This window comes from Anopheles moucheti, chromosome 2, assembly GCF_943734755.1.
Source record: "Anopheles moucheti chromosome 2, idAnoMoucSN_F20_07, whole genome shotgun sequence".
Classification (NCBI taxonomy): domain Eukaryota; kingdom Metazoa; phylum Arthropoda; class Insecta; order Diptera; family Culicidae; genus Anopheles; species Anopheles moucheti.
The window spans coordinates 10,407,437-10,434,640 of NC_069140.1; the positions used below are offsets into that span (position 1 = coordinate 10,407,437).

General features: G+C 48.3%; 1 protein-coding gene across 1 annotated transcript; it reads right to left on the bottom strand.

The window, feature by feature from the left end:
* Window positions 1-26,390, bottom strand: LOC128299030 (homeobox protein B-H1-like). Its single transcript, XM_053034864.1, has 4 exons — window positions 25,214-26,390; window positions 377-555; window positions 123-298; window positions 1-49 (listed from the first exon to the last, which is right to left on the bottom strand). Exons 1-4 carry the CDS (start codon window positions 26,388-26,390, stop codon window positions 1-3), a joined length of 1,581 nt encoding a protein of 526 aa, XP_052890824.1.
* Between the last annotated feature and the right edge of the window lie 814 nt (window positions 26,391-27,204).

Sequence of the window (27,204 nt, forward strand, 5' to 3'; positions counted from 1 at the left end):
TCACACTATGCCACTGCTGTGCAGACAGTAGGGTTGTGGGTAGGAGGCGCTGTTTGCGAGGAAAATTATCTACGGTAAGTTCCTTGGGTGCTTAATGCGGATGGGTTATGATTGAAGCTTACTTCTGTGGGCTGCCACCGTCGTCGTGCATGATCTTTTTCTTGAGAATGTTCATATCGTTCACATTCTCCAGGAACGTTTTGTGCGCGGACAGGACCTTCACCGTCTCGACGTCCTTCTTCAGCTCCTCCATGTCGCGCTTCAGCTTGGCCCGACGGTTCTGGAACCAGGTGATGACCTGACGGAACGAAGCAGAAGGATACGGCCTCAGTATTCGTCTATTGATGCTCGTGCACTTAGTTGCCCACAAACTTACCTGTGCGTTGGAGAGCCCAAGGGCGGCCGCTATCTCGTCCCGATCCGACGGCGACAGGTACTTCTGGTACAGGAACCGCTTCTCCAGCTCGAAGATCTGATGGTTGGTGAACGCCGTCCGGGATTTCCTTTTCTTCTTTGGCTGCGGTCGGTTGGCGAACAGGTTTAAATGCGATTGCTCTGTGAAAGCGACGGAAGAAAAATCCCCAACCACGGCGGGACGGGAGAGAAAAAAGGTCAGCGCAACATTAGTACAATTTGTTAATTGCAACGCTAAAATTAAAGACAAACAACAAAAGCTGCGGCGTCTGTTGTGCCCGCGGCCAAGGATGGCTTTGGTTTGCGCTCAATCAGAAGGGGCAACACCGGCCACACCGGGGGGGGAGTTTCGATTACGGGGCTCGATCGACGATTGATCTTTACATTGCGCTTTTCCCGCTCGTTCGTGCAATAATCTTTACCCCGCTGGTGGACCCCCATGGGCCACAACCACCTCGCCCTCGTGTTTCGCGGTCTTTCTTTTTGGTGATCGGGCTTTTTTTGTTGCTCCTGTTTAACGCGGTGCTATAAAACGATAAAAGTTTATTGAGATCTAATTTCCTCCTCAATGAGATGCCATTCCGCGCGATTGACGTGTCCGCGCACGGTTCACTTTCTTCTTTGTTTTGAGGTGAAACATTTAAGCGGTAGAGATGAAGAAAAGGCAGCATAAGATTTGAAATTTGTTACTCAATGTTCGCTAACTAGCAAGAAGTGTGTAAGTTAGATATAAGTGATTGTTCAGCAGTTTCCATGATGTATTCCGCTGCTTTACTCAAATGGTCTAAGTCTCAGTTATACGAATAACATACTACTAATTGTCGTGTATTTTGAGTAGACTTTCCAGAGACTACTGCACTAAAGTATTTTCATCTTACACTTCGACCAGAGCTAGAGGAACTACTTTATGTCTAAGGAACCATGTTGATTTTAGGTAGAGAACCAAATGATTGATCTGGATTCTGGAGTGAATCTGGAGTTCCTGGAGTTTAGGAGTTCCTAAAGTTCCTGATGTTCCAGTTTTTTTTCGAAAATTCTAAAAGTTCCAAGGATAGTTTCAATTTAAGTTAGATTAGATTATGCTTGAATTTCTTCTCTATAAACTGCACCTAAACTAAGAAGGATTACTAGAAATTGTGTACTCCAGCAATAGCCATTGAGATGTAGAATGGGTGACTTAAAAGTTCTAAGGAAACGTTTGATAACGTAAGTAGTATTCCTAAACTCTCTTCCTTAATTCGACATTGTATTAATTGTTGCATCCATTCCATGCTCTGGCGACACATTGACTCACAAAAAAGTGGTAGCCATTTTCCGGATGCCCGGGACAACTCACCCCATGAACCATACTCTCTTTCCAGAAATTGGATATGATCCACACACACAAACACACCCGAAAACCCCCGAAAAATCTGACCAACACGTGAACCGCCGGCAACGACAACGACACTAATTAACATCCGAGTGAGAAACGAATCGATGCCAATGGTTCTCGAGCGACCAAAAAAAACCAAGGAAACCACGTAACAGGGGGCTCATTTCGAGTGAAGAGGAGAAAAAAGGGTTCGCCGCTATGTGAAACGTCACTCGCTAAGCGATCCCGGGGAAGAAATATTAAATTAAATGATAACATATTACGGCACGGCTGTTTTTTTTCTCTTCTTCTCCCCCTTTTTGTGCCGTGGCCACGGGATCTACCAGTGCTTCTTTGGTTAGCCGAAACAAGCCGCTCGAACCGTTCGCGATCACATCCGCGGCGGATATGAAAGGCACGGGATATGAATATGGAAACGGTGGAAGACGAACGTAAAGCCGAAGTGCGCCGTTTTCATTAATGTACGATCGGGCTCGGGGGAGGGGATGAGAAAGAGGGGTAAGGGTGCGGTTTCGATCCACGCCATGCGGATGCCGATGTTCCACGGACATGCTTATTATTATTACGATTTTTTTTGGTTCGTGAAGTTCGTTCGTTGTTGTTATGTTTTATTTCATTCATTTCCACCGTGGGCCTGGATGGTCCCGGTGGACGGTGGAGCCAACTCGTTCGCGAGGCAATAAAATTATTAAAATTAAAATGAAGAGAACGATTTTCGACGGCGGCGGACACAAAAAAGGGGAACCGCCACTGGTACGGACCGGGATCGGCGCTTGCGGCGGGAACCACGTGCGGAAACAACGTTCAGCTGCGAGATCTTTCACTTTTAAAAATCCATTCCGATCGCCGACCGGTGGGGACAACTGTCTTTTTGGCAAAACTGTGCAACCCACCATAGACAATAAAGATGTCAAACGTATCGTTGCACCAGCGCGCCCGCGACACCGAGTGCAGGTGTTGCAAACTTATTATTTTAGCAGATAATTAGTGCGGATATTAGGCAGCGGGTAACGTTGAACGGCAAGCGGACGATGATAGTTTCAACTCGGTAACATACGAGCGTTATTGCAATGTTCTCCCGCGCATGTGTGACAAGCCGAAAAAATCTCGCCCAACCCATCCATCGGTACAAAGTACCACATTAATTACGAAACATTATAATGATTTAGATGCCATGTAAAACGCTTTGATGAATATGCGCACCGCATCAAACAACTTTCGCGGTGCGGTGCAGCGTCATAATGTGTGTTGGTGTTGGTGAAAGCATAATTGCCTACAGGCACAGCATAAGCGACAAAAAGGAAACGATGCGAGCAGAAATGCAGCCCGGGTTCGGCATGGTACGATTGCATCTTTCGCGCTTTGCATAGGCATGCGAATTGGCAAGAAACATCGTCGCAATCCGGGGGACGGTTTGAAGCCATTCAAATCGATTCCGTCGCAAATTGACCGCACCGCAACGCCGAGGCAGCTAATTAGGCTCGCGGGGGCCCAAATCGTCACTTCCCAGAAGCGTGCAGTCGAGATCTAACTTTTTCCACTTCGTTCGACTCCACTCCGTTCGACTCCGCGGGGTCGAATCGGGATCGGGGTGGTTAATTGCCTGCTCATGCTGGATGCGGCCCGTTCTGTTCCCGTTAAATGAACCGATTAACTGCGAGACGAACGCACCAACAACGGCCGCACACACCGTACGCGGGGTTTGACGTGGGATTGCGGTGGGTGTCCCGGCCTATTCTTTGATCTCTTCGCAAAGCTTCGCGCGACCAAACCGCGCTGAACGGCACCGATCAGGAGGCTGATGCATAAGTTGGCGTTTTTGTCAATAAACTTGTCAAAAGGCCCTCTCTCCCCACACACACACAGAGAGGGGCCGAAGCAGAATGGTTGAGTTGTGGGTTCGAGTTAGTGCTGGCGACCCTTTGTTGGCGATCCCGTATCATTCGCATTCGCGTACCATTTTATGAGTTCTCACTTGGGAAGAATTAGATGCCAGATCTTGCGGTGGCCCTAGTCGCTTTGCGAGGGATGGTAAAGATGAATTTCGTTCCGAGAAAAATCAATCCTCAATGCAGCTCGCAAAAAAAAAAAAACGAAGAGGCAAAACAGAAAGGCATGGCGGTATTGCAGAAATTCCTGGGACTCCAACTGACCCTCGCTTTATGGGACTGATAATTAGCTTCGGTGTCAATGCTGGCCATCTCTTCGGCCAGATGAACCACCGCGATCGCTGTGACTCACGAGGTCGGGGCTTCTCCGGGCTTCTGCGCAAAACCGGTAGGGTCGTAAACATCACGAACAAAGAACACCTCTTTGCCACCGTGCTCCGTTTATGATGTTTCACCGAACGCCGCATTAAAGCGTTCCCCGGTAGCCTTCACTCTATTGACAGATTGACGAGCGTGGACCTCCCCGTGCGGAGACCCTTTGGACGACCTTTCTCGGACGTGCTGGCGAATGTGCCGCTCGCTGTACCGCAATCGATGCCGACTCGATGGATGAGTGCCAAAAATTAATTTCCAACGCCTAGAAGAAGACACCACAAAAAAGGATGTTCTCTTCCAACATCCAACGACCACACAAAACTTCACCAGCGCTTCTATTAACGACCGTTTTGACGAACAGTTCCAGGACGTCTTGGAGTGGAGAAATAAAAAAAAACACACAAAGCGCAACGGTACAAACAGCAATGGCGCGGACCGCGAATCGATGGCGTTCCGCGTGAGCAAACACCACGGTCAATGGAAGCCGGTGCGTGGAGCTGGGGGTGAGTTTCGAGCACACCACCACACGCAACCGGACGCAATGAATGTGGTGGCGCAGTAAAACAAACAGACCAACAACAAAAAACACACACTCGCCTGGACAAATAGTGTCCGCGCGGACCCGACCGATGAAACCGACCGAAGCAGGCGAACGTGCTTCGGGGGTCTGTTGTTTGTGTTTGTGTAATATAAGCTCGGCACAGTGCGGCATAGCCCCTATAGAACGCATCCAACAGTTGGGGCGAAAGCACCCCTACATACAATGGCGCTTGCGCTCTTGTGCGCGGTGCGTAAGAAGTGTTGGTTGATAAATTGATCCACGGGCAATAGTTGGACGTTTGGCGGAACGGAGCGAAACTACGGCCGCCCAACGCAAACGCAACGCGAACGAAAACGAGAGCTACAGCTGCCGACTTTGATGTTTGTCGGGGGCTCCAAAAAACCACGCCCCAGTCGGAAGGGATGGCGCTTTTGTGGCGATTGTTTTAGTAATGTGAGTGTGTTGCGCTGTTGTGTCCTTTTGCGTTCGTTATGTTTTATAACACTTCGAGACGTGCGCTAAGGTGCTCCTTTTTTTGGTTTGGGAGCAGTGAAGCAGAGTGTGTCAAGCATTCTCCAAACGTCAAGAATTTTCGAACTTCAATTTCGCTTAAAAGAGCGATACTGCTCCTGTTAAGTTTAGGGTGTAGTAGTATAAGTTACATAAGTGATAAGTTGCAAAAAAAAATACTATAAGTGAAAACCCAACCGAAGTTTCACCGTGGAAATGGTCATAGTACATGATAATTAAGTAGCATGATTATCGCACTCTTTTGCGTGTCGTTCTCCTCACATCCCGACACAAGCTCAGCTCCAAGCAAACTCCAAAATTGGTGCCTGGCTGACACCAATAAAACCATAATTGGAACCAGCTTGAGACGTGCCTAATTTGCAGCGTTTTATTTTCTTTTAAACTTCGTTTTGCAAACAATTCAGTACGTGTTTGCTGCAGCTTCTCAGGCCGAGACCGAAACCACCAGCGTGAATAAAGCATCGCGCGACGTCGATCGAGCTAGAGGCAGCTGTGGAGCTGTGTCTAGCTTCACCCGGTCCACCTTTGATTCCGCACGGCTTTGATTCCGCACATCAAGAAACACCATTATCGTGCATACAAATGATGAACGACATACGCCACCAGTAGCGGACTTGTGCGCTTCCAATCGGGTGCTCGATGTGCCCCCGACAAGGAGTGCCTGCGTATTCCAACCGTACACTCGCACACTCAATGCTAACGATGCAGTCGATTGCAGCCACTTGGGCTTCGTATGGCGGGCGAGTAGTGTACGACCGTACGGCGGGGCAAATTGTCACTCGTCAAAGCGGAACTATAGGACCTCGCCCTAGTCCGCTCTCGAAGGCTCCACGTAATGATAGTGGAGTTTTTTTTCTCCATCTCACCCACCTTTTATGCCTTTGCTAGCGAAAATGAGCCAGAACCAACCGGCACACTCAAAAACAGGGCCCTCTAATTGTCTGTTCAAACAGAAGCATCCATTAGGATAATAATTTGACGCGGTCCACATGATGAGAATCCTGTTAGGATGCATGCACGCAATAGGATTGTTTGTTTGGTCTGCTTAGCCGGAACTACCATTGAAACTGGGCCAAACTTATTAGCGGCCCGGACCAATTAAATTAACGTTGACTTGAGGATTAAAATTACGTGACTTTGGTAAAGGAAACCCGTAGTTAGATTTCCATTCAATTCAGGAATGAATGATGTGGTGTGCATTTACTGAATTTGTTATAAATAAATAAGCATTAAGTAAATGAGAAAACATATTTTTTGTTTTTTGTGGTAAAGTTATTCTGTTTCGTTACCTAAAACGCAAAACACCGAAATGACACTCGGTTCAGCTGCTCACTACAGCTAATCAATTACCATCGCAGCTCACAGCTTTCGGGCAACGAAACGGAAGGCATGAAATGACTAGGCATGGCGCTGAACACAATAAGGCGCACACCTCAAACAATGATCAATTAACACTGTAATTAAATCGAACTTTCTACGGGACGGTTGCACGGGGAGGTTTTGCCGGGAAGTAGTTGCTGTGCCTCTCTGCTGTCTAATTCCACCGCTGTTTTTCCCCCTCCAACAGCAGGGAAAACATTGGAACCAACCCTCTCGCCATTCGTTTAAGCTTTCCTTGTGCTTGTGCCCTTCCCTACCCGGTGGATTTCTTCTCGATCGGGGTTGGGTGAGTGAGCATTTTCCCGCTGGCAGCGAATGGGGCCCCAACTGGGGAAAGAAAATTAGCACGACCACCAGCAAACTGTCGTTTGCCGACGGGACGGGGGCTTGCTTGGTAAAAGGGAAGGGTAATTATTTTTATGACACGCCGAAATACTTCTCATGGGCACACACACACACCAACACAGCGGACCCCAATTGCGTGAATGTCGCTCGTTTTCTAAAGTGACGTTTTCGCGTCTGTGAACGATACTGGTTTGAAAGGAACAAAAAAAACCCTTTTTACCCACCAGTCAGCTCCATTCTTCGGTGGTCCCGGGAAGGTACCAGCCCGATGTCTAGCCGACGGCGTCTGTTCTCGTGCGAAATAGAACTATCGATCGAAGCGTATTTCGCTGCGTGTTGTTTTACTTGCGCCTATTCGCGTGTGATTCCTTAGGGTTGGTTTTAGGGCTCCCTCTTTTTGAGGAAGCAAATTTTCAAATCAGATCGTGACTGGCACATTTAACGAGCCTCGCAACGGCCTCGGTGCACTTCCGCTCGTGACACAACAACACCGACCACCGAGCACCGGTGGCCGTCGTTTCGATTGGGCGCTAATTTTCAATAAAAACCACCCTGGGCGGTTTTTTTGTTCTTGTTTTCGCTACAAACTGCAAAGAACAACAAAACCCTTCAAAACTCGCTGCCCTAAGGGGGTTGTGATAAAGTTAGTCAAAACGGAACAGAGTGTAGCTCGAGCGTGTGTGTGTGTTTGGAAAAGATGTTGGAATTTCCAGTTATGGGAAGTGTTTGTTTTTCCGCCGTTACCGTTGCGAAACATTCTACCACCTCGGATTACTACCACCCCGGGGGTTAGCTTTTTTGTGTTGGGGGATTTTCTTCCCCGGCGGTCTACTGACCACCGGGGTTGGTATGGAAAGAAAAATGATTACCGCTGGATGTACCCATGTACCGATGTAATGAACTTGCAATTTGAGCTTTGACGAAAGAACCAAAAAAAAAATTCAAAAACAACATAATCATGACACCAAGTAACATGCCGAAGAAAAAAGCGAACCAGAAAGCGGGAAATGGCATATTCTTCCACACGATCATTCATTCTACAGTGTTCGAACGCTGACAAAACGGAGTTCTCACCGTTTTGGACTAATTTCCCCAATTTGCTGTCAAAACAGAACGCACTCGGGTGCTGTAATTTGAGGTTTTGCCCTACATCTCTGCTGTTTATCACTTTCGTTTCGTCTAGGGCGGGGGTGAAAGTTTTTGGCAGGCTGGTGGGCTAAGAGACAAGAGCAGAGCAAAAATAAAAAAAAAGGGTCTCGATCCTTCGGGAAAGCAATAAATTAGGAGCGTGAGTGCACCGGTCATAAATATTCTCTTCGCCTTGCCGGTTCGTTTCCTCTTTTTTTTCCGATACTCGATGCCCCCTTATACGAAACCCTCATATATATGCAAATGTAACATGGTTGTAAAGCATGCCCAGACTGTGTCATGAATCTCCGCGTCGCTGTAACTCCACGCCGGAAACACGCCGCCGCTGGCTCTGCGCAGTTTGAAGTGGCCATCACTCAACACAAACGCCCGGGCTTATGGGAAACAGTTGCACTCTGGTTTTGTGTTATCTAATCGGCCGGAGTTGAGGGTTACGATCGACCCACTGCCAATATCCAATTTGAAGATTATGCTCGAAATTGTTACAGAGATTTACACACTGTAACGGGGAATTGCTTAGCATGCGGTCCGTTTGACATCAAGGATGTGTTTATCTGTTGTCTTTAGTGACTTGTCTTGTAGAAACGTTGAACTCTTTCCCACCAAGAGTAGAGGATTTACATACAACGAATAACTCACAGTAAGAAAAAGACTTAAATTTTGTGTCCCAAGATGAAGATCCACGATCTTTTAAATGTCTTAATATTTTGCAAGCTACAATTCCCTTTAAGATGCCATATAAGCAGTGTTATTTGCGCTTGATTGATAATAAATTTTAATGGAACCGGCTAATTAGTCACCAAAAATCGAACGCAAACATGTGAAGAATCGCGAGATTTCATCATTATCGATGGAACCTTCGTGTTTTCCGGTCGAAAACCTGCTCCGTGGTGCCCATCCAGCACCTTCCCCTTCTATCGCTAAATTCTTCACCCATCGTAAATCTTGACAGCACGCTACACGCTTTGTGCATGCAAATCTGCTTTCTGCGGGTCGTTCCGTTAATTCTTGCCACGATGCCCATACTAAATGGCGTTGATAGCCCGACAACTGGAACCGCGAGTGCAGTTCATTTCTTTTCCCATGGTCTTCAATCCGGCGTACCAACGCTCGTTGCAGTGCGCCCAGGATGGTCTTGGCAGACTTTTTTTCGTGTCTCACTCGAACCAACCGGCATTGCAACCAGTTTTGAGTCCCGATGATGGTCGGAATGTCCAAATGTGACAAAAAATAATAACACCAGACACCGAGTACAGCAGGGCGAGCGAAGTTACCTGGCCCCAGAAGACCGTTGGCCACGATCGAACGTTCGCGATCGTAACCCTCGCCGTGCGGGTAAGGCCGGTGCGGAATGTACGACGATCGACGCGGTGAACCGAGGCGAAGCGAATGCGGATGAACACTGGCGGCAAAAGCATAAAGCGATGCCGACAGCGGCAGTCATAAATGCTAATATTAAGCATCAATTTACTATCGTTTAAAAGCCATAAAATTAATAAAAAAAAATCATTTCACCAAACGGCCGCGTATCCTTAGCAGTGCCGGCCGACCGGGTTCCTACAGCACAAATCAACCGTTTGAAGTGGTGTGGTGTGTCCATCTGCGTATTCGAAGCGCACCGAGGGTTTGGAGTGGGGAAAAAGAAAAGATTTTACATGCTTACATGAATGTGTAGCGGGATCGGTGAGATCGACCGTGCAGCATGTCGTATCGTAACGGTTTAAATGACGTTTGCAGCCCAACTTGACGCGTCAAGGGCGTATCGGCTGTAAGCGGCAACAAGAAGGCGAGCGCCACCCCTTCCCCGAGATGCATTCGATGATGCTCTTAACCGACCCATTGCTACTTAAGATAGCACTCACGGCAACAAAGCCACAACCCGGGCGGTTCGGTACCGTTTTGGGCGTCGGGCTGCGTGCAGCGATAAGTAGATGGTAATTATGATTGTTTGAGTTAAACATAAACATTTGAGTCACTCTCTTGAGTCGCCACTTGAGGCGTGCGCTGGGACCGGGTCGGGGAAAAGGTGCAAGCCCTACTGGCCTCCCGCGTGCGCCAACCCGTCCATCTTGGGCCAGGTTGAAATGTTCCAGGTGCAGTTTGTTGTTGTGGTGCAGGGTTCCCGGGAGGGACCACGGGCTAGACGCAGTTGCAACACGCGCATCGGAAGTTTTTTGATGAGAAGTGATTAATTCACTTTCCGTCTAGCTTCCACCCGCAAAAGCCGGTCCGGTGGGGACCATTAATCCGGCGAGCATCAAAAAAGGAGCGACCGGGGAGTGTCGGAACCGTGCGGCAGCAGCCGAAGAAGATGATGATGAGGGTAATTTTTGTTGGTCATTATCGGGCATGGGTTTTTGCTCCCTTAATCGTGCCCAACGGAGCAGCTCGTGAGCAAAGTGCTGAAACAACAAAAGACGGTGAAGAAGCGCGAAGAAAGAAAGGAAGGAAAAGAAAAACACAACAAACCCCTGGGTCCGTGGTGCGTTTTGAGGTTTATTAATTTAAAAATCATTTATTCTTCGTAAAAGTGTTACCGTTCAGTCATCGTCATCGTTCAGTTCGGGCTCGGTGCCTTCGGGGCTGCAAGTCGTTTCGCTTGAAGTGATAGCGGTGTGTGTGTGTGTGTGCAGTGAAGATAAAAGTCAGGACCTCCGCACGGAACTGGTCGAAGATCGAAGAGATACAAGCGCGTGAGCCTGAAAGGATTGATGATCGTCGCAATCGTCCCGTAAGGATGATCAGCCTTCGGTCCGGCGCTGCAGCTAACCCAACCAACGGAAGCAAATGGCCAGCAAAAATTGTGCGAAATTCAAGCAAAGCACAGCAACACTTGCCAGTTTACGTGATCACCGCCAAAAGCACCACGGAACCCGCCATCAGTTTGGATGACGTACGCAACAAAGCTGGTTGCTCCACGGAGTACATTACTGCCCGTTGAGGGGAGGAAGCAGAAAGAACTCCAACGACTTAAGGACTCGCCAATGTATTGAGATTCAATTCCGACCTTTCAAGCCCTGCGGCGGGGCGGCCGTTTGCATTGGCCAGATTGCGGGTCCGCCAGTTGGAAGTAAAACTGAAAAAATTTGCCCTAAAGGGTGTGTTCACTTTTTCCAACCCCCGCTTTGATCTTTGCCGACAAACGGGTGAGAACGAAAAAAAAAAAGTGGGGAAAATACATACAAACGCAGGGAAAAAACGAATATAATAAAGACAGCAGCAATACACAAGCACAAGAGGTGCAGAAAGCGAAAGATAGAACGAACGGAAGATGCACACGCGCGCATCATTCGAAGATTTGAAGCGAGAATAGCATGGACCCAGCATCCCAGTTCCTTTCTTGCCGGTGTGCTATTGTGTATGACCTAGAATGGAGTTTGGAGGAGAATTGCGGTTTTTCGATAGTGTCAATGTACTCCGCCGCATAGCTCAAGTCTCTTTTCATCTTGATATGCAGAGTAGGCGAGATCTTCACATCGAAACATTCGAAACTACCAGATTGATCAGCAGCCGAACGGGGTGTTGATGGAGCAAGTGAAATCGAGTGCGAAAAGTCTAATGATCCAAAACGTCTAGACGGTGTGATTGCATTCGAAACATTGGAAAAACCAACACGTTACTTCCGTTCGCGATCCGATCGATCCGATCAAAGGAATTTGGTTCATCATAACACAGGTGCGCTGTGTTGTTTTTTGGCCAGCATATTCCATTCCCCAAAGCATCATTTCGGCAAAGTGAACGGCAAAAACTCTCAGACATAGCAACATTTGCTGCTCATTAGCGGAAGAATGTGTGCCGGTGGCTTGGGCAAACAGTACCGATTGTACAGAGCGTCTGGCAATAGAACATGCGGAACATATTATCAGCCCGTGTGTGGAAGGCAAAACATCCGAAAGGCATTAAAGATCTGACGGGCATACGCTGCTATTGTGTCAGCTATCAGTTTTTTCCCGCAGTAGCTCGCGTAAAAGAGCATCAACTTCTAGCAGACGATAACAAAACCAAACCGCGGTTCATTTGGCTCGCGCTCGTTTGTTTCGTTTGATCAACCATCAGACATGCCTCCGCCAGCATTTAGTCACCCACGGAAGGATGTACGAGTTTCAAGAGCAATATAAAAGATTGATTAAACGAAATTGTGTCGCTGCGTGCCACAGTTTGATCGCATTAACATCGAAGGGAAACCCCCCCCCCCCCCACAACCCAGTGGCAACGGGTCGCCCTTCGGTCGGTGTCGCGGGCGTGCGGTTTTTGGGTGCACAGGAAATTGAAATGCCCTCAACCGTGTAAATACGCAGCGTGAACATACCGGGGTTGTCTCACGCAAGCGTCGTACCGGTGGCACTGGCCGCGGGGCGGAAGGGACGCAAAAAAACAAACTAAAAGCCATTTATAAAATTAATCGAAAAACGGACGCAACGAACGGGCGAATGAAATGCTTCCAAAAACGCGTCCTTTCGCCGCGTGTTTGGGTTACGTTTCTTAATAATATTATTGTCGCGCGGTAAGATGGCGTTTGCTTGGTTGCGCAACGCAACGTTCTGCTACTAGCGGCTCCCAGGCCAGTTTATAGATAATGTTTGCCGTACAGGGAGAAAATTAAGGAACCGCGAGCATAAGGGGGCAGTTTTTTTCGGTGTTTTTATGCTTCTTCCTTCCATTTCCTTTTGCTGCTCTGCGTCGGTTTCACGCGCGTCTGTTTTGTCACCCGCCGGAGCATGACCAATGGCGGCATCGGAATCCACCAAGAAAGTACACCATCGCGGGGAACGATGAATTCGCGTCCACATCCCCCGGTTCCCCCCCCTTCCCCGGATCGTTTAGCTGCCCGTACGCTCGTTAGTTTTGGGCCTTTTTCTCCCTTTCGTCACATCCGCGTCACCGCCACGGGAGGAACAAATGGGTTTTACTAATGCGACCAATTGCATCGGTTTGCTTTAGCTTTTGTGTTTCCGACCACTTCCACGCTTCGGTAAGCCCATTGTTCCTGCTTCCCTTTTATCCACTATCCGTTCTAATGCTCGCGTTTTGTAGTGCAGGAGGGCTTTTACTTCTCCTGGAGCGAAAGAACTTCAATCCGATCATCGAATCGATCGGAGAACATTGGTGGTGTTGCTTGACAACTCTTTTGAGAATAGTCTTTACTATAAATCCTCCGTAAAGAATCATTGGACTCATGAGTCGACTCTCAATAGAGTCAAAAATCTGTAAAGAATCATGTATCTCCAAAGAGTCGTGATTTCATCTTCCTTTTTTAAATTACTAAAAGGGGTCCAAGAAGAACAGCAGTACAAAAAATATTATTTAATTAGTTATTGGAATAAAATTTATTAATATGAAAAGCTTTATTCCGGAAGTCTAAATAATGAAATATGAAAAATTCTGATTCTTCAGAAATTCAAGATTCAGAGTTGAGATTTTTGAGTCTTCAAAGATTGTTTGACTTTTAAAGAATCATGAATCTTCTTAATAGAAACTCGTAACCATTCTATTGTATTAAGGATTCTTTCAGACTCATTAATCTGAATCACTCACCTCACTCGAAGATCCAGACCTGTATAGAACATATTTAGCTTTACAACACTAGTGAGCTGATAAATAGCCGACAGTAAGCATCATCCACAACGCACAACAAAATCAATCAAACAAGCTAGTGCATTTAATTGGAAATTTAGACAGATGTTTTTCAGCCGTCGGTTCGGGAAGTATCGCACATCCCACCCAGGCACGGACCTCCGACGATGCGGACGTGATGCACTTGCCCATGTCGCGGGGCGATTTTCACCAGCAAACGGGTTCTTCCGCACGCAAGCCGGTAACGTACCGTGGGAGATTTTCTTGGCAGTCGCTTACAATTTTGCTTCGGCTCACTGACTAGCACCAGTCGGGCTAGCCACTTGCCCGAAACGGACGGAAAATTGATTGAAAACGGACCACGCATGTAGATCAACTAGACTGATGCATTGGTGGTCTAAATTTGTAATTTCACATTTCACATTTTCCTTTTGTACGGTAGATCTAGTGCGGTGTTACTAACAGCTGAAGGTAGTTAAACAACACACAATTAAACGGGATTTCGAAATTGCTCTTCGTTTGCTATATGTGCAGTCTTATTAACCAAACATTATTACTGGCCTACAAGGAGCGTATGGCATCCATTTCGTGCGGCGCGGCGTGCGGCACCAATCAGCAGCGAGCGACTAATCAAACGTTATCAAACGCAGCGGGCAGGGAAAGGGTCATCCGTCACAGAAGCGATGGTGGCTATAAAGCGGCCATCACTCTATCATCTGTCAAATTAAATTCACTACAGTTTGGCTACCGTTACGAATGATGGCGGTTGCGTTCGTGGTGATGATGCTACTAAAACATGTCAACAAGCCACCCAGCGAAACGATCGTGTGCCCCTGTGCACGCAATTGTAAAGCCGCGCTCGGCTTCAGTTCGGCCAGCCGCGGGACACGAACGCGAGGAGCGGAAGTTTCTGGCGTGCGCATACACGCATACACACCACCCAAAACGCGCGGGAATGAAGAATAATCACTCGACCATAAATCACGTCGTTTCGGCGTTCGTTCGTGTCGTCTCCATTTTTCAAACCGTCCGGACCGGGCCAGCTTTTCGACTGGCTTGGGCCCGGGGTTGGAGATTGTGTAGTTTTTCCTTTTCTTCGCCCCACACTCCGTGCGCAGCGTGGGTCGTAAAGCATTCGGCATTTATTGCTTCGCAACACGACAAACCCCGGCCGGAACAGGGCACGTTGACTTTTGGGCTTCCGTGTGCGGACGGTTGCCAAGTGTCAAGTGTTGTTTACATTGGGGATTAATGAAACAATCTCTATCACTCCCGGCCACATAAAACATCGATCCGAAGGCCGACCGGGCTGCACTGGAGGGGAGAAAGCGGCGCGTTTTGGTGTTTGCCGCGGGGTAGGTCGAATACCCGGGAAAATTCGATCCAATTGATTTATGGCGCATCGATACGCCCGATGGATCGATTACAAATTGTTTCGCCCGTATCTTTGTGCCGGGCAGGGATAGGCATCCGTTTCGGACTAACCTTTTCTTTTTTTGCGCCGCAATTTTGATTAAGTAGCCAATAATCGACCGACCCGCCAGTGTTTCGTCTGTTCGCCGGCGCACAGCAGCATCGGATGATCGGAAGACAGATTGCTCCCGGAAGGATTCTTCCGGTGCGTTTCGGGCCCCTTTCGGGTGCCCTTCGCCGGGCTAATCGTCGTCACACGTGATTTTTCATAGCGCGGCCGCATGTTTACACTAAAAATCATCACTTCGCACCGTGCTCAATGTGTCGTCGATTATCTTCCGGTCGGGGCTCCGTCGGGGTATTGCCGGGACCGATTTTCACCTCGTACCCTCGGCAACGGCAAAACTTCCGCTCCCGGTTGGTAATAGTTTAATGAAGCATGAACGCTCAACACACTGTACGCACAGAGCGTCTTCGGGAAGTGAAAACCTCCGGTCCGGCTTTTGTTAAAATCTGCTGCACCAGCTGGTCTGGCAAGCAGGCGCTGGTTTTTCGTGCCCGCACTTCTTACGTTTGCTGTGTGTTTTCACCATTTTCCTTCTTTGCGCTTCCTTCTGGTGCACTCGTGGCGCAACCAGTGCTCTTATTTGCATAACAATGCTCGATGGTAAGTGATCATAAATAAACATAATTATGGGCCCGGCACTTTTTGTTGCTGTTGTTGTTGCTGTTGCCGTGTGTGCATTAGTTTTTCCTTCATTTTCGTTACCCAGTTTGGCGCTTCTCTTTTGTCTGCCATTTTCGTGCTGTTTGGTTTGGCGTATGGGGCTGCGTTTTTATTTGCGCGTGTGATGGGAGGAAAAAAAAGCGATCCTTTATCAGTGCTGCACCATAACCTGGTTCATTTTTCACGCTTCCATCTCTATCTCTTTCTTTCTCGCCCCTTTGCTATTAAATAATACTTTAGCCGTTCGTTGCAAAATTGCAGTCAATAACTTTAATATCAATTTTGATCAGACTTTTTTTCATTTTTGACGTTTCAATTGGTTAAACTCAAAACAAAAAAGCAGTGCTCTTGCTTGAAAGTCGGATAAGATGCAGCGAGCATCGTTATGACGTCGGGGTGGTTAAGGTGCCGGCTTGTTTGGGTCATGGCCGGTGGCTCGGTGGCTAGGTGTTAGAAGCGAACTGCCCCAATCCGTGCGCGGGTGAAATGCCGCGAGCGGAAGCACTAGCGAGGCCGGTGTGTCGGGTGGGCCACCAAATCTCACAGCTTCTTTCGGGCTGGGCACGATAATTACAGGGCACGCATTTGCCGCCACTATCGAATTAAGGGCGCTCTGGACCTCTCGCCCTCAGTGCGTTCTTTGCGCGGTCGGACAAGAATGGAAGGCAAACATGCACAGGGTTTTCTGTTTTTTTTTTTGTTTTGATCTTCTCTTCCACCCCTTCCCACCCTCCTCCATGCCGGGCAAGGAAGTATCAGAACGAGGCGGTGCTACTCTTTTTGTTTTCCGCGGCCCACAGAGAGGAAGCGCACGAAGATCAAAGACAAACGGACCGGCGGTGGTAATGATGATACTTGCGGTCAATCACTGCAGACGCTTTTAAGGAGATCGCCATCGCCTACCGCTTCGAGATATATCGCCTGTCCAGAATCAATTAACAAATCAATAATTGCTGTTCATTCATTACCGGTGGGACCGTCCGCGGCGGGGACACTCCAAAAAACACTCCCGCACGATCGACGATCCCGTTCGGGTTTTCCGTATCTGTCGTGAGAAATTTTCGCTCAAAGTCCCTTAGGTTGTAGAGCATTGATAATATGGTTCTAGCCAATACATCAGAGCTTCAGAAGCTTTTAGTATTTTGCAACGTTCTTCCGATTCCCAATTCCCCAATGTTTAGCGATGATTAGGAAATAGAGAAACACATATCACGGACCAGAATCAATGTGCCTTCGGGGTAGATGTTTTGTTTCTTCGCTTTGTCTCGCGCTATAGCTATAGCGGGCTACAGCGAGCGAACGGAGCTCAGAACCGACATCGCCGGCAACGAAAGAAGGTGATTTAATTTGACAGCTGAGTGAGTGGTGAGCTTGTTACGAAGTGACGGGGATTAGCGGCCAGTGTACAGATCCCCCATACGATCGCTCGGTACATGCGTTTTTCGGATGTCTTTCAAATTCCGTTCTTTCCAAGTGCGTCCACTGCTTCGGCTTGGTGAAGGACCACTCGGTTGCAGTTGTGCTGGTCTCGTTTGTTGTGATTGTCGGTTGTCAGTCAGTGACAACAGCAGTCCAACAACACCCCAGAGCGGGGCGGAATATGCGGGGGTAGGAAGAGGAACAGGAAGAGGGATTAAAGAAAATCCCCCAACGCCACAACAACGCCGAAACCTGAGGAGGAATCTGTCAGGAGCGTCGGAGTTTCGTTTTCATCCGAACCGGCTAAAGACTTAATTGGATCGGGTTCAGCATGTGTGATTTGATGAAGTGGTACTTTCAACCACCATCAACGTGACGTTGTGAAAACAAAATGGTCAGAACATTCGACAAAGGTCAGCTACGTCGGTGGCAACTGATCAATGTGCAGCATTCGTACGGGAATCCATATGCTTCGCAGTCGGGAATGAACCAATCGAACAAATAATTGACATGTTCGTGTTCTCGCAAGTTTAATTGAGTAGATAGTGCATGAAGTATGGAAATTAAATAATTAATTCACGCTCTTCAGCATAAAAGCATAAAAACGACGGAAAATGTATCCCATCGGATGCTAATGAGGTTTTGGTCCAAGGGAAAAAAAGGGTTCTTAGTATCGCTCGCATTTGGTAGTTATTAATTAGCATTACTAAAACGAATATTCAACTAAGTTATTTAACGCAAAATGAGTAAAAAAAGCTCAACCTTCATCTCCAAAACCCGCCAAAGCAACCACTGAAAATCAGTGCCGTTGTAAGAAGACCTCCATGATCGTAGCCAGCCGATCGTTTAGCGAAAATCGAAAATTAATTGAAACTCAATTTGTCCGCGTACCTGTGTGAGTGTGTGTGTGAGAGAAGAGGTTGTTTCGTTTCTTCTGCTCATAACTACCCTCTATCCTCCGCTTCGTCCATTTATGCTCCGGCCAAGTGCGTATTGTGGTTCACACACACACAGCACACGTTTTTGCTACAAACGATTTGAACGCTACTACGCTCGCGGTTGCGGTGGCTAGTGTGAAAGAGCCGGGAAAAACTCATTGTACCAATTTATGTGTGAGGCCTCCCAAGCAGAGAGCTCAGCAGCGCGCGATAGAGTTATTACTGGCATCGATCTTCTGGCAAAATTGTGGATGGAAAAAGCATCAAAATACTCAAAGCCAGTGAAATGGTTCGATCCGGTCAGAGGCCCGGATGAGGGAGAGAGATGGCAGACACCCCTCCGAACAATGTGAAGATGGCAGCGAATCCTCCGAGATTGAGTAGCGTACGGAAACGGCAACGAAAAAAACCCGCTCGAACTCGATCTCCTTGGTTCATGTCATCTTTTCTTTCTCACCTTTTTTTTCGATCATAAGAGAGAGAGAGAGAGACACCCCTCACCCCGGAGAAGAAATGAAAACAGGCACAAAAAGCTCCGTGGCTCATTGTGCCATGGCCGAGCGGCGGCATCCTTTGATCTTCTTCCAATTAGCCCAGCCGACACCTTTGGGCTCGGTCGGCGTTGGCCTTTGATCACCTTGTTTCTGCTTCCACCATTTATACCGGAGGCCTCGCCACACACAGGCAGACACATCATCATCATCAGCCTCCCGCTACTACCCGCCACCCTCGTCTAACCCGCGCCAACCCGCGGGTATCCTGGGCCAAGGGGATGATCGAGACCGAGCGAGATGGCGAACCTCGCTCCTGCTGGAGGTTGTTCGCTCATCAACACTGCCGACGAGCAACCGGGCAACCTGGCCAGGAAGGAATGAGAGCAAACCACTTCCAGCAAACAGCAGAACCGGATTGTACCACAGCGCCGCAGTGACTCCCAAGATCGCTCAAGATGTGTGTGTGTGGTTGGCATTAAAGAAAGGCACGAGGCTCCCGGGGCCGGGGCAGTGGAGGATGGCCAGTTGAGTGAGTGAGCAATCTGGCAGCCGCACTTGGCGAAGAACAATTCGGTATTAAGAGGATATTAGTTAGCATTTACCGTGTGAGATTGTAACCAGTCATCCTACACAAAAGCGCACCAGCACACCAACACACACGCGCAAAAGTGACGATCTTCATACGGGCCTTTTTCGACACTTTGACCACTTCGATGCCTTCCAGCGGATTCCAGCCAGCCACATTCGTCATATGCGAGCGTTTCCGCTGGCACACATTCAAATCTCGTTTTGATGCGCTTGATTTTTCTCCACCCCGAAAGGTCGTCCACCGCACCCTGCTTCCACCTGCGAACCGATTGAAAGCCTACTCCTGCGTATTTGCTGGCATAAACCAGCTTCCATCGCACCCTTCATCTTCATCACCTCTTCGTACGGTTACGGATACGGTGGGCTCATGGGCTCGGACGGTCGGTCCGGTTGCTTGTTGTTGGCTTATTATGACTTTTATTGTTGTATCTAATAGTTGAATGAGTTATGCTGTTCATCCCGGCCAGGGCGAAATCGAGCTGCCCCGGGGTCGGCATCGCTGTTTGATGCTCGGAAGGTGCTGCTAATCTCCGGGCGTTGCAGAGCGGGTGAGCAGTGCCTAGTTTGGGCCTGTCGACAAATTCGGCGTCACACACAGAAGGTTTCCATGGAGCACAACCTGTTCGATCCCGCGACCATTAAGACGATGATTTAGGACCCGCGGGGGTCGGGGGAGTTGGTATTATCAATGGCTAATCGCTATTAACAGTTTTCGATTGTACTGACGGTTGCCTCACCGATGTTGCGCAGATCTCGCCGAGAGATGTCTCAAACGATATGCAGTGCAACGCTATATTGTCACCTGAATCACGCATCTTTAGCGCCTGCATGAACAGTTGATGGACTGTAATGAATGCATTAATCAAGAAAGACTTCCGATTGTTTACACCTGAAAGTACACGAAGTCCGAATGATTCCTCAAAATCTACAAAGTATCCCTCTAGCCACGGTGCCCAGTTTCGGCAAACCTTGGTTGCGTGTTAATATTACTGCCAATTCTGACATCATTTCACATGTTTTTTTATCTCACCACATCGCTGCAGCCATTCTTAGGCTTTCGGCAAACGTTATTCACACTCCTGCATTGGCGTCGATTATTGCTACGTGCCTTTATTTCTGTGTTTTTTCTTTTCGGTGCAGAATTATGATTGCTGGCGACGGTCAACGAAGAAGGCCCTGGAATGTTTGTCTTCTCTGTCGGCCGAGAACAACGAGTTAAACGTTTATTGGTATATGTCGGCCGAGTGCACCACGGTACCGGCTATACCCCGAACCACAAGCCCGGTAGTGTGCGTGTTTGTGTGCGCGCATCCTACGATCCCTTTACCGACGAAATAACAAGGAGATCAAGAACCGAAAACTGTAATCAACCGGTACTAAAGTGATTAAGTCAATCAATGAAAAATTGATGATCTGTCGGCATGTGGCCTTTGATGTAGCGAACATTTTGTATTCCACCGATTCCACCCGAACCGATTGCAGGTGGCGAGGTGGGCGAGGTGGGGTGTCCGAATCCTTCCTCACGAGGACGGGACGCCTGGCAGTGGCGGCGGCCAGGTTGGGGGATTTTATTCAAACCAATTGTGGAACCGGATCGATTGAGCGAAGCCGGCGGAACTTGCGCACGCCAAAAGCACTACCAGCGTGTGTGAGTGCTTTCGGGCAGAGATGTCGGAATAAAGCGGAGCTAAGTAGGAGAACAAGCGCTAATAAGCTTCTTCTACGGATTGCCGGATCAAAGCGGACGTCGATGGACGCGACGGCCACAGTATGGAACGGAAGGGCGCAAATTTGAATCGGTGAGTGTCGATGTCCAGCCTGATGTGTCTGATTCTGGTTCTAAGGCGCAATGGGCGAAGAAGAAAGCTGACTGAATACAGTGATCATGTCTAATAAGCCCATTTGAACCCACGGCGTTTGAATGAAAGGTGGTGAAAGCATTATACTTTCAATTACATTCCGGATTACGAGACACCTGCCCTGGAGAAGGGATGTAATTTGTCATTTATCCCGTTTGTCCCGTTTTAAATAGCAAAAACATACAAATATAGATTAGTTTTTGTTTTGTCTACCGAAACTTCTTTATAATATTGAAGAATTGTCCCGTGAAGTTCATTTCGCATGTTTATATACCATTCGTACGGCGATGTCCCCTATTTCACTACTTTGAGGCTAGTTTTGTCAAATATTATGATTACACTGCCTGGAATTATGAAGCCCGCGCACGATACAGAACCGTTTTGCATGATCAAAGAGCTCCAGCTCCGGTTGTTGTTGGACCACATGCGTCTTCTGCTTTATCAAACACCGGCCGCAAAATTGCATATTTGCATCTCGAACACAGCGCGCAGAACGTGCTCGGCCGTTAATTTGTCCCGCCAGGAAACAACTGCCGACGGGGGAAAAACAATTAAAGCGACAGCGCTCGGCTCGGACTCACCATTAGTGTCAGTGTGCAGTCGGCCAAATTTAAGGGTTCGGATGGGGTCCTGGTTCGGCTGCAAGGTAGCTCAGCTTTTTTGGCCATTGTTGGCATGAAAAAAGAACAGCAACAAAAACAGGAAGGTATCTTGACATCCGGAACGTGATAATTTAAAGTGGCACTTTACAAGCAGATCAACGGCCACCACTCGGTCGAGCTTCAAACCGATCGGTCAACTTTGAACAGCCTTCCACACTGTCAGCTGCCATCGAAACGGTAAAACGGTTCGGGCTGACGTGCAGTTAGAGAAACGCCGCAGTGTTTTTGAGCCGTGGTGAGCCGAGGCTGGTGGCGACAATAAGCGATCAACCGCGGCCACAGTGATCGTGATCGGAGATCTGCACCGAGGTTACCTTCGATTCGTTCCATCCTGGCACACCGTACGGTTTTTGCTGCTACCCTAACTGGGAGCCTTGTTTTTTTGGAGAGATGTTCGCTTTTTTTCTTCTTCCTCTCGCTCGTTTTCGGTCCGGCAGAACTGCGCCATAACGAATCGATCGATTCATCACGCACTCGCGAAGGATTTTGTTCGGTGCCGATGCCGACGTCGATGCGGGTCGGACTTGTTTGATTCCCTTGCGCGAGTGAATCACCTGGTTTTAGGACCAGGATGCACCTGATTAGTGTTCGGTTTCGGCGGACAAGTGGCCTTTTTTGTTTGGTCCATCAGCACCGCGCGAGAGCGGAAGAGCGAAATGCTCGAAAGGAAGGAGATGGTACAAAAAGGAACACATCGTTTCCCGACCCGACAATAACATAATTGTTGGATCAATCTAAATCGGGCGTAACCAATTGGACATAACGTGTTATTTTCTCTCACCTTACCCAACACTTTTTTTCCACCGTTTGGATGGTTGATTCAAAACCCGGAATCCTTTTGCAAAACCATCATGCAATTGTGTCAGTTTGAGTTGGAAGTTTTTAGTTCGTTGACGATTTGAATGCTGCGGGAATGATTTGACTTTTATTCCCAGGATGGAAACAGCAGCCAGCAGCACTGAGGACAGGAAAAAATCAATCTGTCAATGCAATGTTCAATTCCCACGCACCTCAGTCACCCGGCATGCTTAATGAAACAAGGCAATGCAGTAACCACAACATTGCATTACCGATCGGAAAGCTTATTTGTGGTACCAATTTGGGATGAGTCAAAGATTTGGGAGTCGCCGTACCGCTGATTGCACCCATAATCACTTGCGCCAGTTGCGGTAGCCGATCGATTTGATCTTGCGGCATCCTCCAAAAAGGAAAGGTTGCTGCTGCTGCGGGGCAGATTCTGCTTTACCTTGCCGTGGGTCGAACGTTTTGGGTAATTGGATTTTGATTTATTGCACACTTCTGAAACTGGTTCCCGTATGCCTGCTGTGCCCAGCAGCTTCAGCACTAGTATGGTACCGAAACCGTGAAGCCAGAGGTTGTTTCTCACGTTGAAGGCAACCGTTCAAGCACCAACCGTGGATGTGCTTTGTGTTGCGTTTGTTCTTACGGTGTTGAGAAACCATAATTTCGATTAAATCACGATCATTCGAGGTTTTATTCTGAGACAATATATGTGAGATATATTCCTTTTTTATATTTGGCATATTGTGGCAAATTTGCTAGATTAATAGCCCTCCAATACCATCTCGAAGTGACTTTAAGTTACAATTTTTGATTTGTATAAAAAATATTTTTGAGAACTCCTGTAACAAAGTATTGATCGTTCAATTACAATAAGTTCAAAATACAATAAGAGTTTCACAATTTGTATAAGTCTATAAGATGTATAAATGTCTACATCTAAGAGTAAATAAATTTATAAAAAGTGTGAAGAATATCACAAAGCTTAAGCAGCATACAAACTCAGTAAAGCATTACGAAGAAACCCCCTTCTGTAAGTACTCTGTCAACCGTAATGTGCATGAGTAATTAACCTCGAAACATGACGGCACTACGATCGCGCCTTGATTAAGCAGCATCTTGTTAGTTAATCAGTCTGCAGCTCTTCAAAAAATAGCGATCCGCAGATAACACGGTACGGTGCAATTGTGACGGAAGTAGCACTAGCTTGCCAGCCACCAGCCAGTGAATCTGCAGCCCTTCCCCAAGGGTCCAGCTCCACTCCGTTGCATACGCATCCAACCCCCGTCTCTCCATGAATCAACGATGAAAATTGCTCGTTAGCTTAACAAACGAGTCTAACTGTCGAGAGCATGGCAAAAAAATAAAGACTATATAACACGAACAGACACACACGAAACGAGGATAACTCGTGGTACATTAATGTGCCGCGTACTGTCAGCGGCACCGTGCAAAACAATGGACAATCTCATCCGTGTTCCCGCTGCCCGCTACCATTCGGCATCGCCATTGCGTTGTCTATTGCGCTTAATCGCGTTACAATCACGCGTCACAACCAGCCCAGTGCGGCCCGGGGTAGCTTGATGATGGACTGCCCGATGTTGATGGCACCCCTGCTGGGGCAACGAAAGCAACAAACGCTACAAACACCACCGAACACGAACACATCGTTTACCGAACCACCGAGCGTGCATCCGGAGGTTTGGAGAAAATGGTAATCGGATCTCATTTGTAAGTCTTGGTAATCTAATTTTAATTCCAAGTCTCACCAGCAATACCGGGTAACAAGCGGTCCAGATACTCGCTCGAACGGCTAACGTTATGCGCGCACCGGTTGGTTAGCTAGTGTCGGCCTGGTGTTATCATGAATGTTGCATGAGTAGATTTCATAAATTATCAAACGCTTTCCACCGTGCGGGGTCCTCACGGTGTTTCGAGTCGGGCGGAGAGAAAAACGTCAATAAAAGCTTGGGAAGGTACCGAAGAAAGGAGTGCAGATACACAACTGGCCTATCTTATCGTTTCAAAGGGCTACGGTTAAAGAGTTACGTTCAATGGTAGAATTTTTAGTTGCACAAAGTGCTAGCTTCCAGTGGTTCCTGCGTTTTTCGCTCAAGGATTTATCGATTCCATTTTACAACAAGGAAAACTGGGCATCAGTAAAGCAACTTCAAGTTTCCAATCAAATTTAAGGCATAAATTTGAAAAATGGCGTTATTAAATTCGCAATTCCCATTTTGCATATAATGTTAGCTTGAGATTGAGACACTGGCTTTTATTAGCTATGTTTATTAGCAGATCTCTATTTGGGAGAGTTTCTCGGCAACTCCAATATTTGAGCAATCGTAGCTACTCCGCATGTGTCAAGAGATTCTTCACTAAGTTGTACTGCAAACAACTTGAAAGCAGTTTGTTTCATGCAGCATTTATCGGTGGGAAATTCCAAGTGCATTTTGTACAAATAGAGGACCAAGGCATCGTGCCCTACAGAACAGAGTGGAGAGAGAGAGGTCACTTAGGGTTAGAATCCCTAAAACCTCAGAAATTGTACAGCAACTAAATTGTCGACTTGAAGGCAAATATGAATAGTTTACTTGTATCCTTCCGTATAGTTATAATAATCAATTCTTTAGTCATATTAATTGTAAAATAATTCAAGTAATAAGTTTAAATAAGATTTTAAGCCCAGCTGTCACTTAAAATTAATATCGAAAAGCTATAAATGTCGCTACTACTCACCACTATCTTCATTGGTTTCGTCGAAATTCTTGTTGGTCATTTGAAACAGTGCATCGAGCGGCGTCCCGTTCGGTGCCGTCTTGCTGCCGGACTTGTTTGCACCACCGGCACCACCATTCGCCCCACTGCGTCCACTCCCGTCGCCGGCACCCGCCGATCCACCACCCACACCCGACGAGGACGATTGAGACGATTGATGGCTCTGGTGGTCGGAGCCGCGTCCAATTTCCGGCGAACAGCAATCGCTCGCCGCCGAACTCGACCGCTCCGATCCACTCTCCGACGGGATAATGTCCATGCTCATGTGGCGCAGTAGCTGGGCCTGGGCGCGAAAATGCTCCTGCAGCTGCTGGTGGTAGTCGAGCGCCAGCCGATGCTCGTAGTGCAGCAGGGCCGGTGGCAGAAACGGCCTCACCGGGATCGGTCCCCGGAGATGGTCCCAGGGTCGTACTATTTTGGAGGCCGCCTGCTGCAGCGTGCTGCTGCTGTGATGATGATGGTGGTGGTGATGTGCGGCCGCCAGATGGGCCCCGGGATGGTTCGCCGACAGGTGCAGGTGATGGTGGGCGGAATGGTGCAGGCTCGGATTTATCGGCGGAGGGCTCGGCTCTCGCGCCTCCCGGCTGTTGGCCTCCGCATCGCGTCCCAGGATGTCGGCGATCGAGAACGACTTGATTCCTTCGGCTGCGGTCGAGTGGCCCGAGGAGGATTTGGTTGTGCTGGTGGTAGTGGTGGTAGCGGTGGTGCTGTTGGTGTTTGTACTGCTCGCACTGTTAATGGGCGTCGTGGGACTGGAGCCCCGGCTCGTCGATTCCTTGGGACTGCCACCGGGAGGACTTCCCAGTTCCACCCCACTGCCACCCTCCACCATGCGTAACCGCTTCAGGGGTGTGAAGTAGTCTTCGGCCCGGGCCTGCAGCGCACTGACGGCGGCGTGCGCGTGTAACGCCGGATGATGCGGATGGTGCGGGTGAACGAGCGGGTGATGGTGGACCAGATGCGTGACGGCCAGGGGATGCGGATGGGGCAGGTGGGCAGGATGGGAGTCGCTTCCGATGGGCGGTGGACTTGGCGAACCGACGGAAATTTCCGACCCGGCCGGACTGCTGCTCGGCGGTGGTGGACTGCTCGTCCGGCACAACATCTTGCCGGAACGCATTTCTGCTTCTTCGAGCATTAGGAGACCGCGTGAAAGATGTATCAACGTCTCAATTGTACAAGCAACAACCCCAATCGCTTGGAGTTGGAGGAGAGATCACGGAGTGCGACCAAGTCGACTAAAGCAATTTTTCGTTATTATCTGTCACTCAACACACGCTCACCATTGCACTGCGTCTGTACGAATAGCACACTTTCCCGCACCAATAGCTCTACTGTTGCACTTTATTTCTTAAAGTTGGACAACTTCTTCCCGTCTACCTTCAACGGTTCATGTTGTACACACGGATACACAACTGATCTTTCTTTTTTTCACCCTCAAACACTGAAGAACTTATCGCAAATTCCGATTTTCCCTACTGATTGTTACATTACACACAACGCAAATATGGCCACACAGTGGCATTCACCGGATGTTGGGACACTTTTCTTTCACAGCAAATGCACCACGAGCGGTAAAGCACACCTGCCAAACGCAGGCCACAACAACAAAACCCGCGGACGGCACCGCGAATGGAGAGCTACGTAACCCACGCACTGCGTTTGCGACGAGCACGACTTCGAAACGTGTCCGACCACGAGGCGTTCGCTTTGCCGGTTCGAGAGAAACTTGTTCGTTCTGTTCGTCGGCAGCAGCGCTGCGGGTCCGTTTGCGTTTGCGTGGTTTGCGTAAGGCCGGCATTTTTTCCTTCATTCCCGTCCATTCGAAGTAGGCGGTGCTTCGCCGGGTGCCAACCAATCAGAGTCGTCTTTCCCCGTTGCCTTCCGGTTCCGGTGGCTAATTTGTTAAGTTGGTTAATTGACTTTTGAGCGCACGTAGTTAGGAGACTAAG

Bases quoted from the DNA above. Each gene is read 5' to 3' on its own strand.
- LOC128299030 (XM_053034864.1), bottom strand. From the start codon at position 26,390: ATGCTCGAAGAAGCAGAAATGCGTTCCGGCAAGATGTTGTGCCGGACG. The intron at 556-25,213 runs GTGAGTAGTAGC...TCGCTTTCACAG, and splicing joins CGAAACCAATGAAGATAGTG to AGCAATCGCATTTAAACCTG. The intron at 50-122 runs GTAAGCTTCAAT...CCTCGCAAACAG, and splicing joins GACGGTGGCAGCCCACAGAA to CGCCTCCTACCCACAACCCT.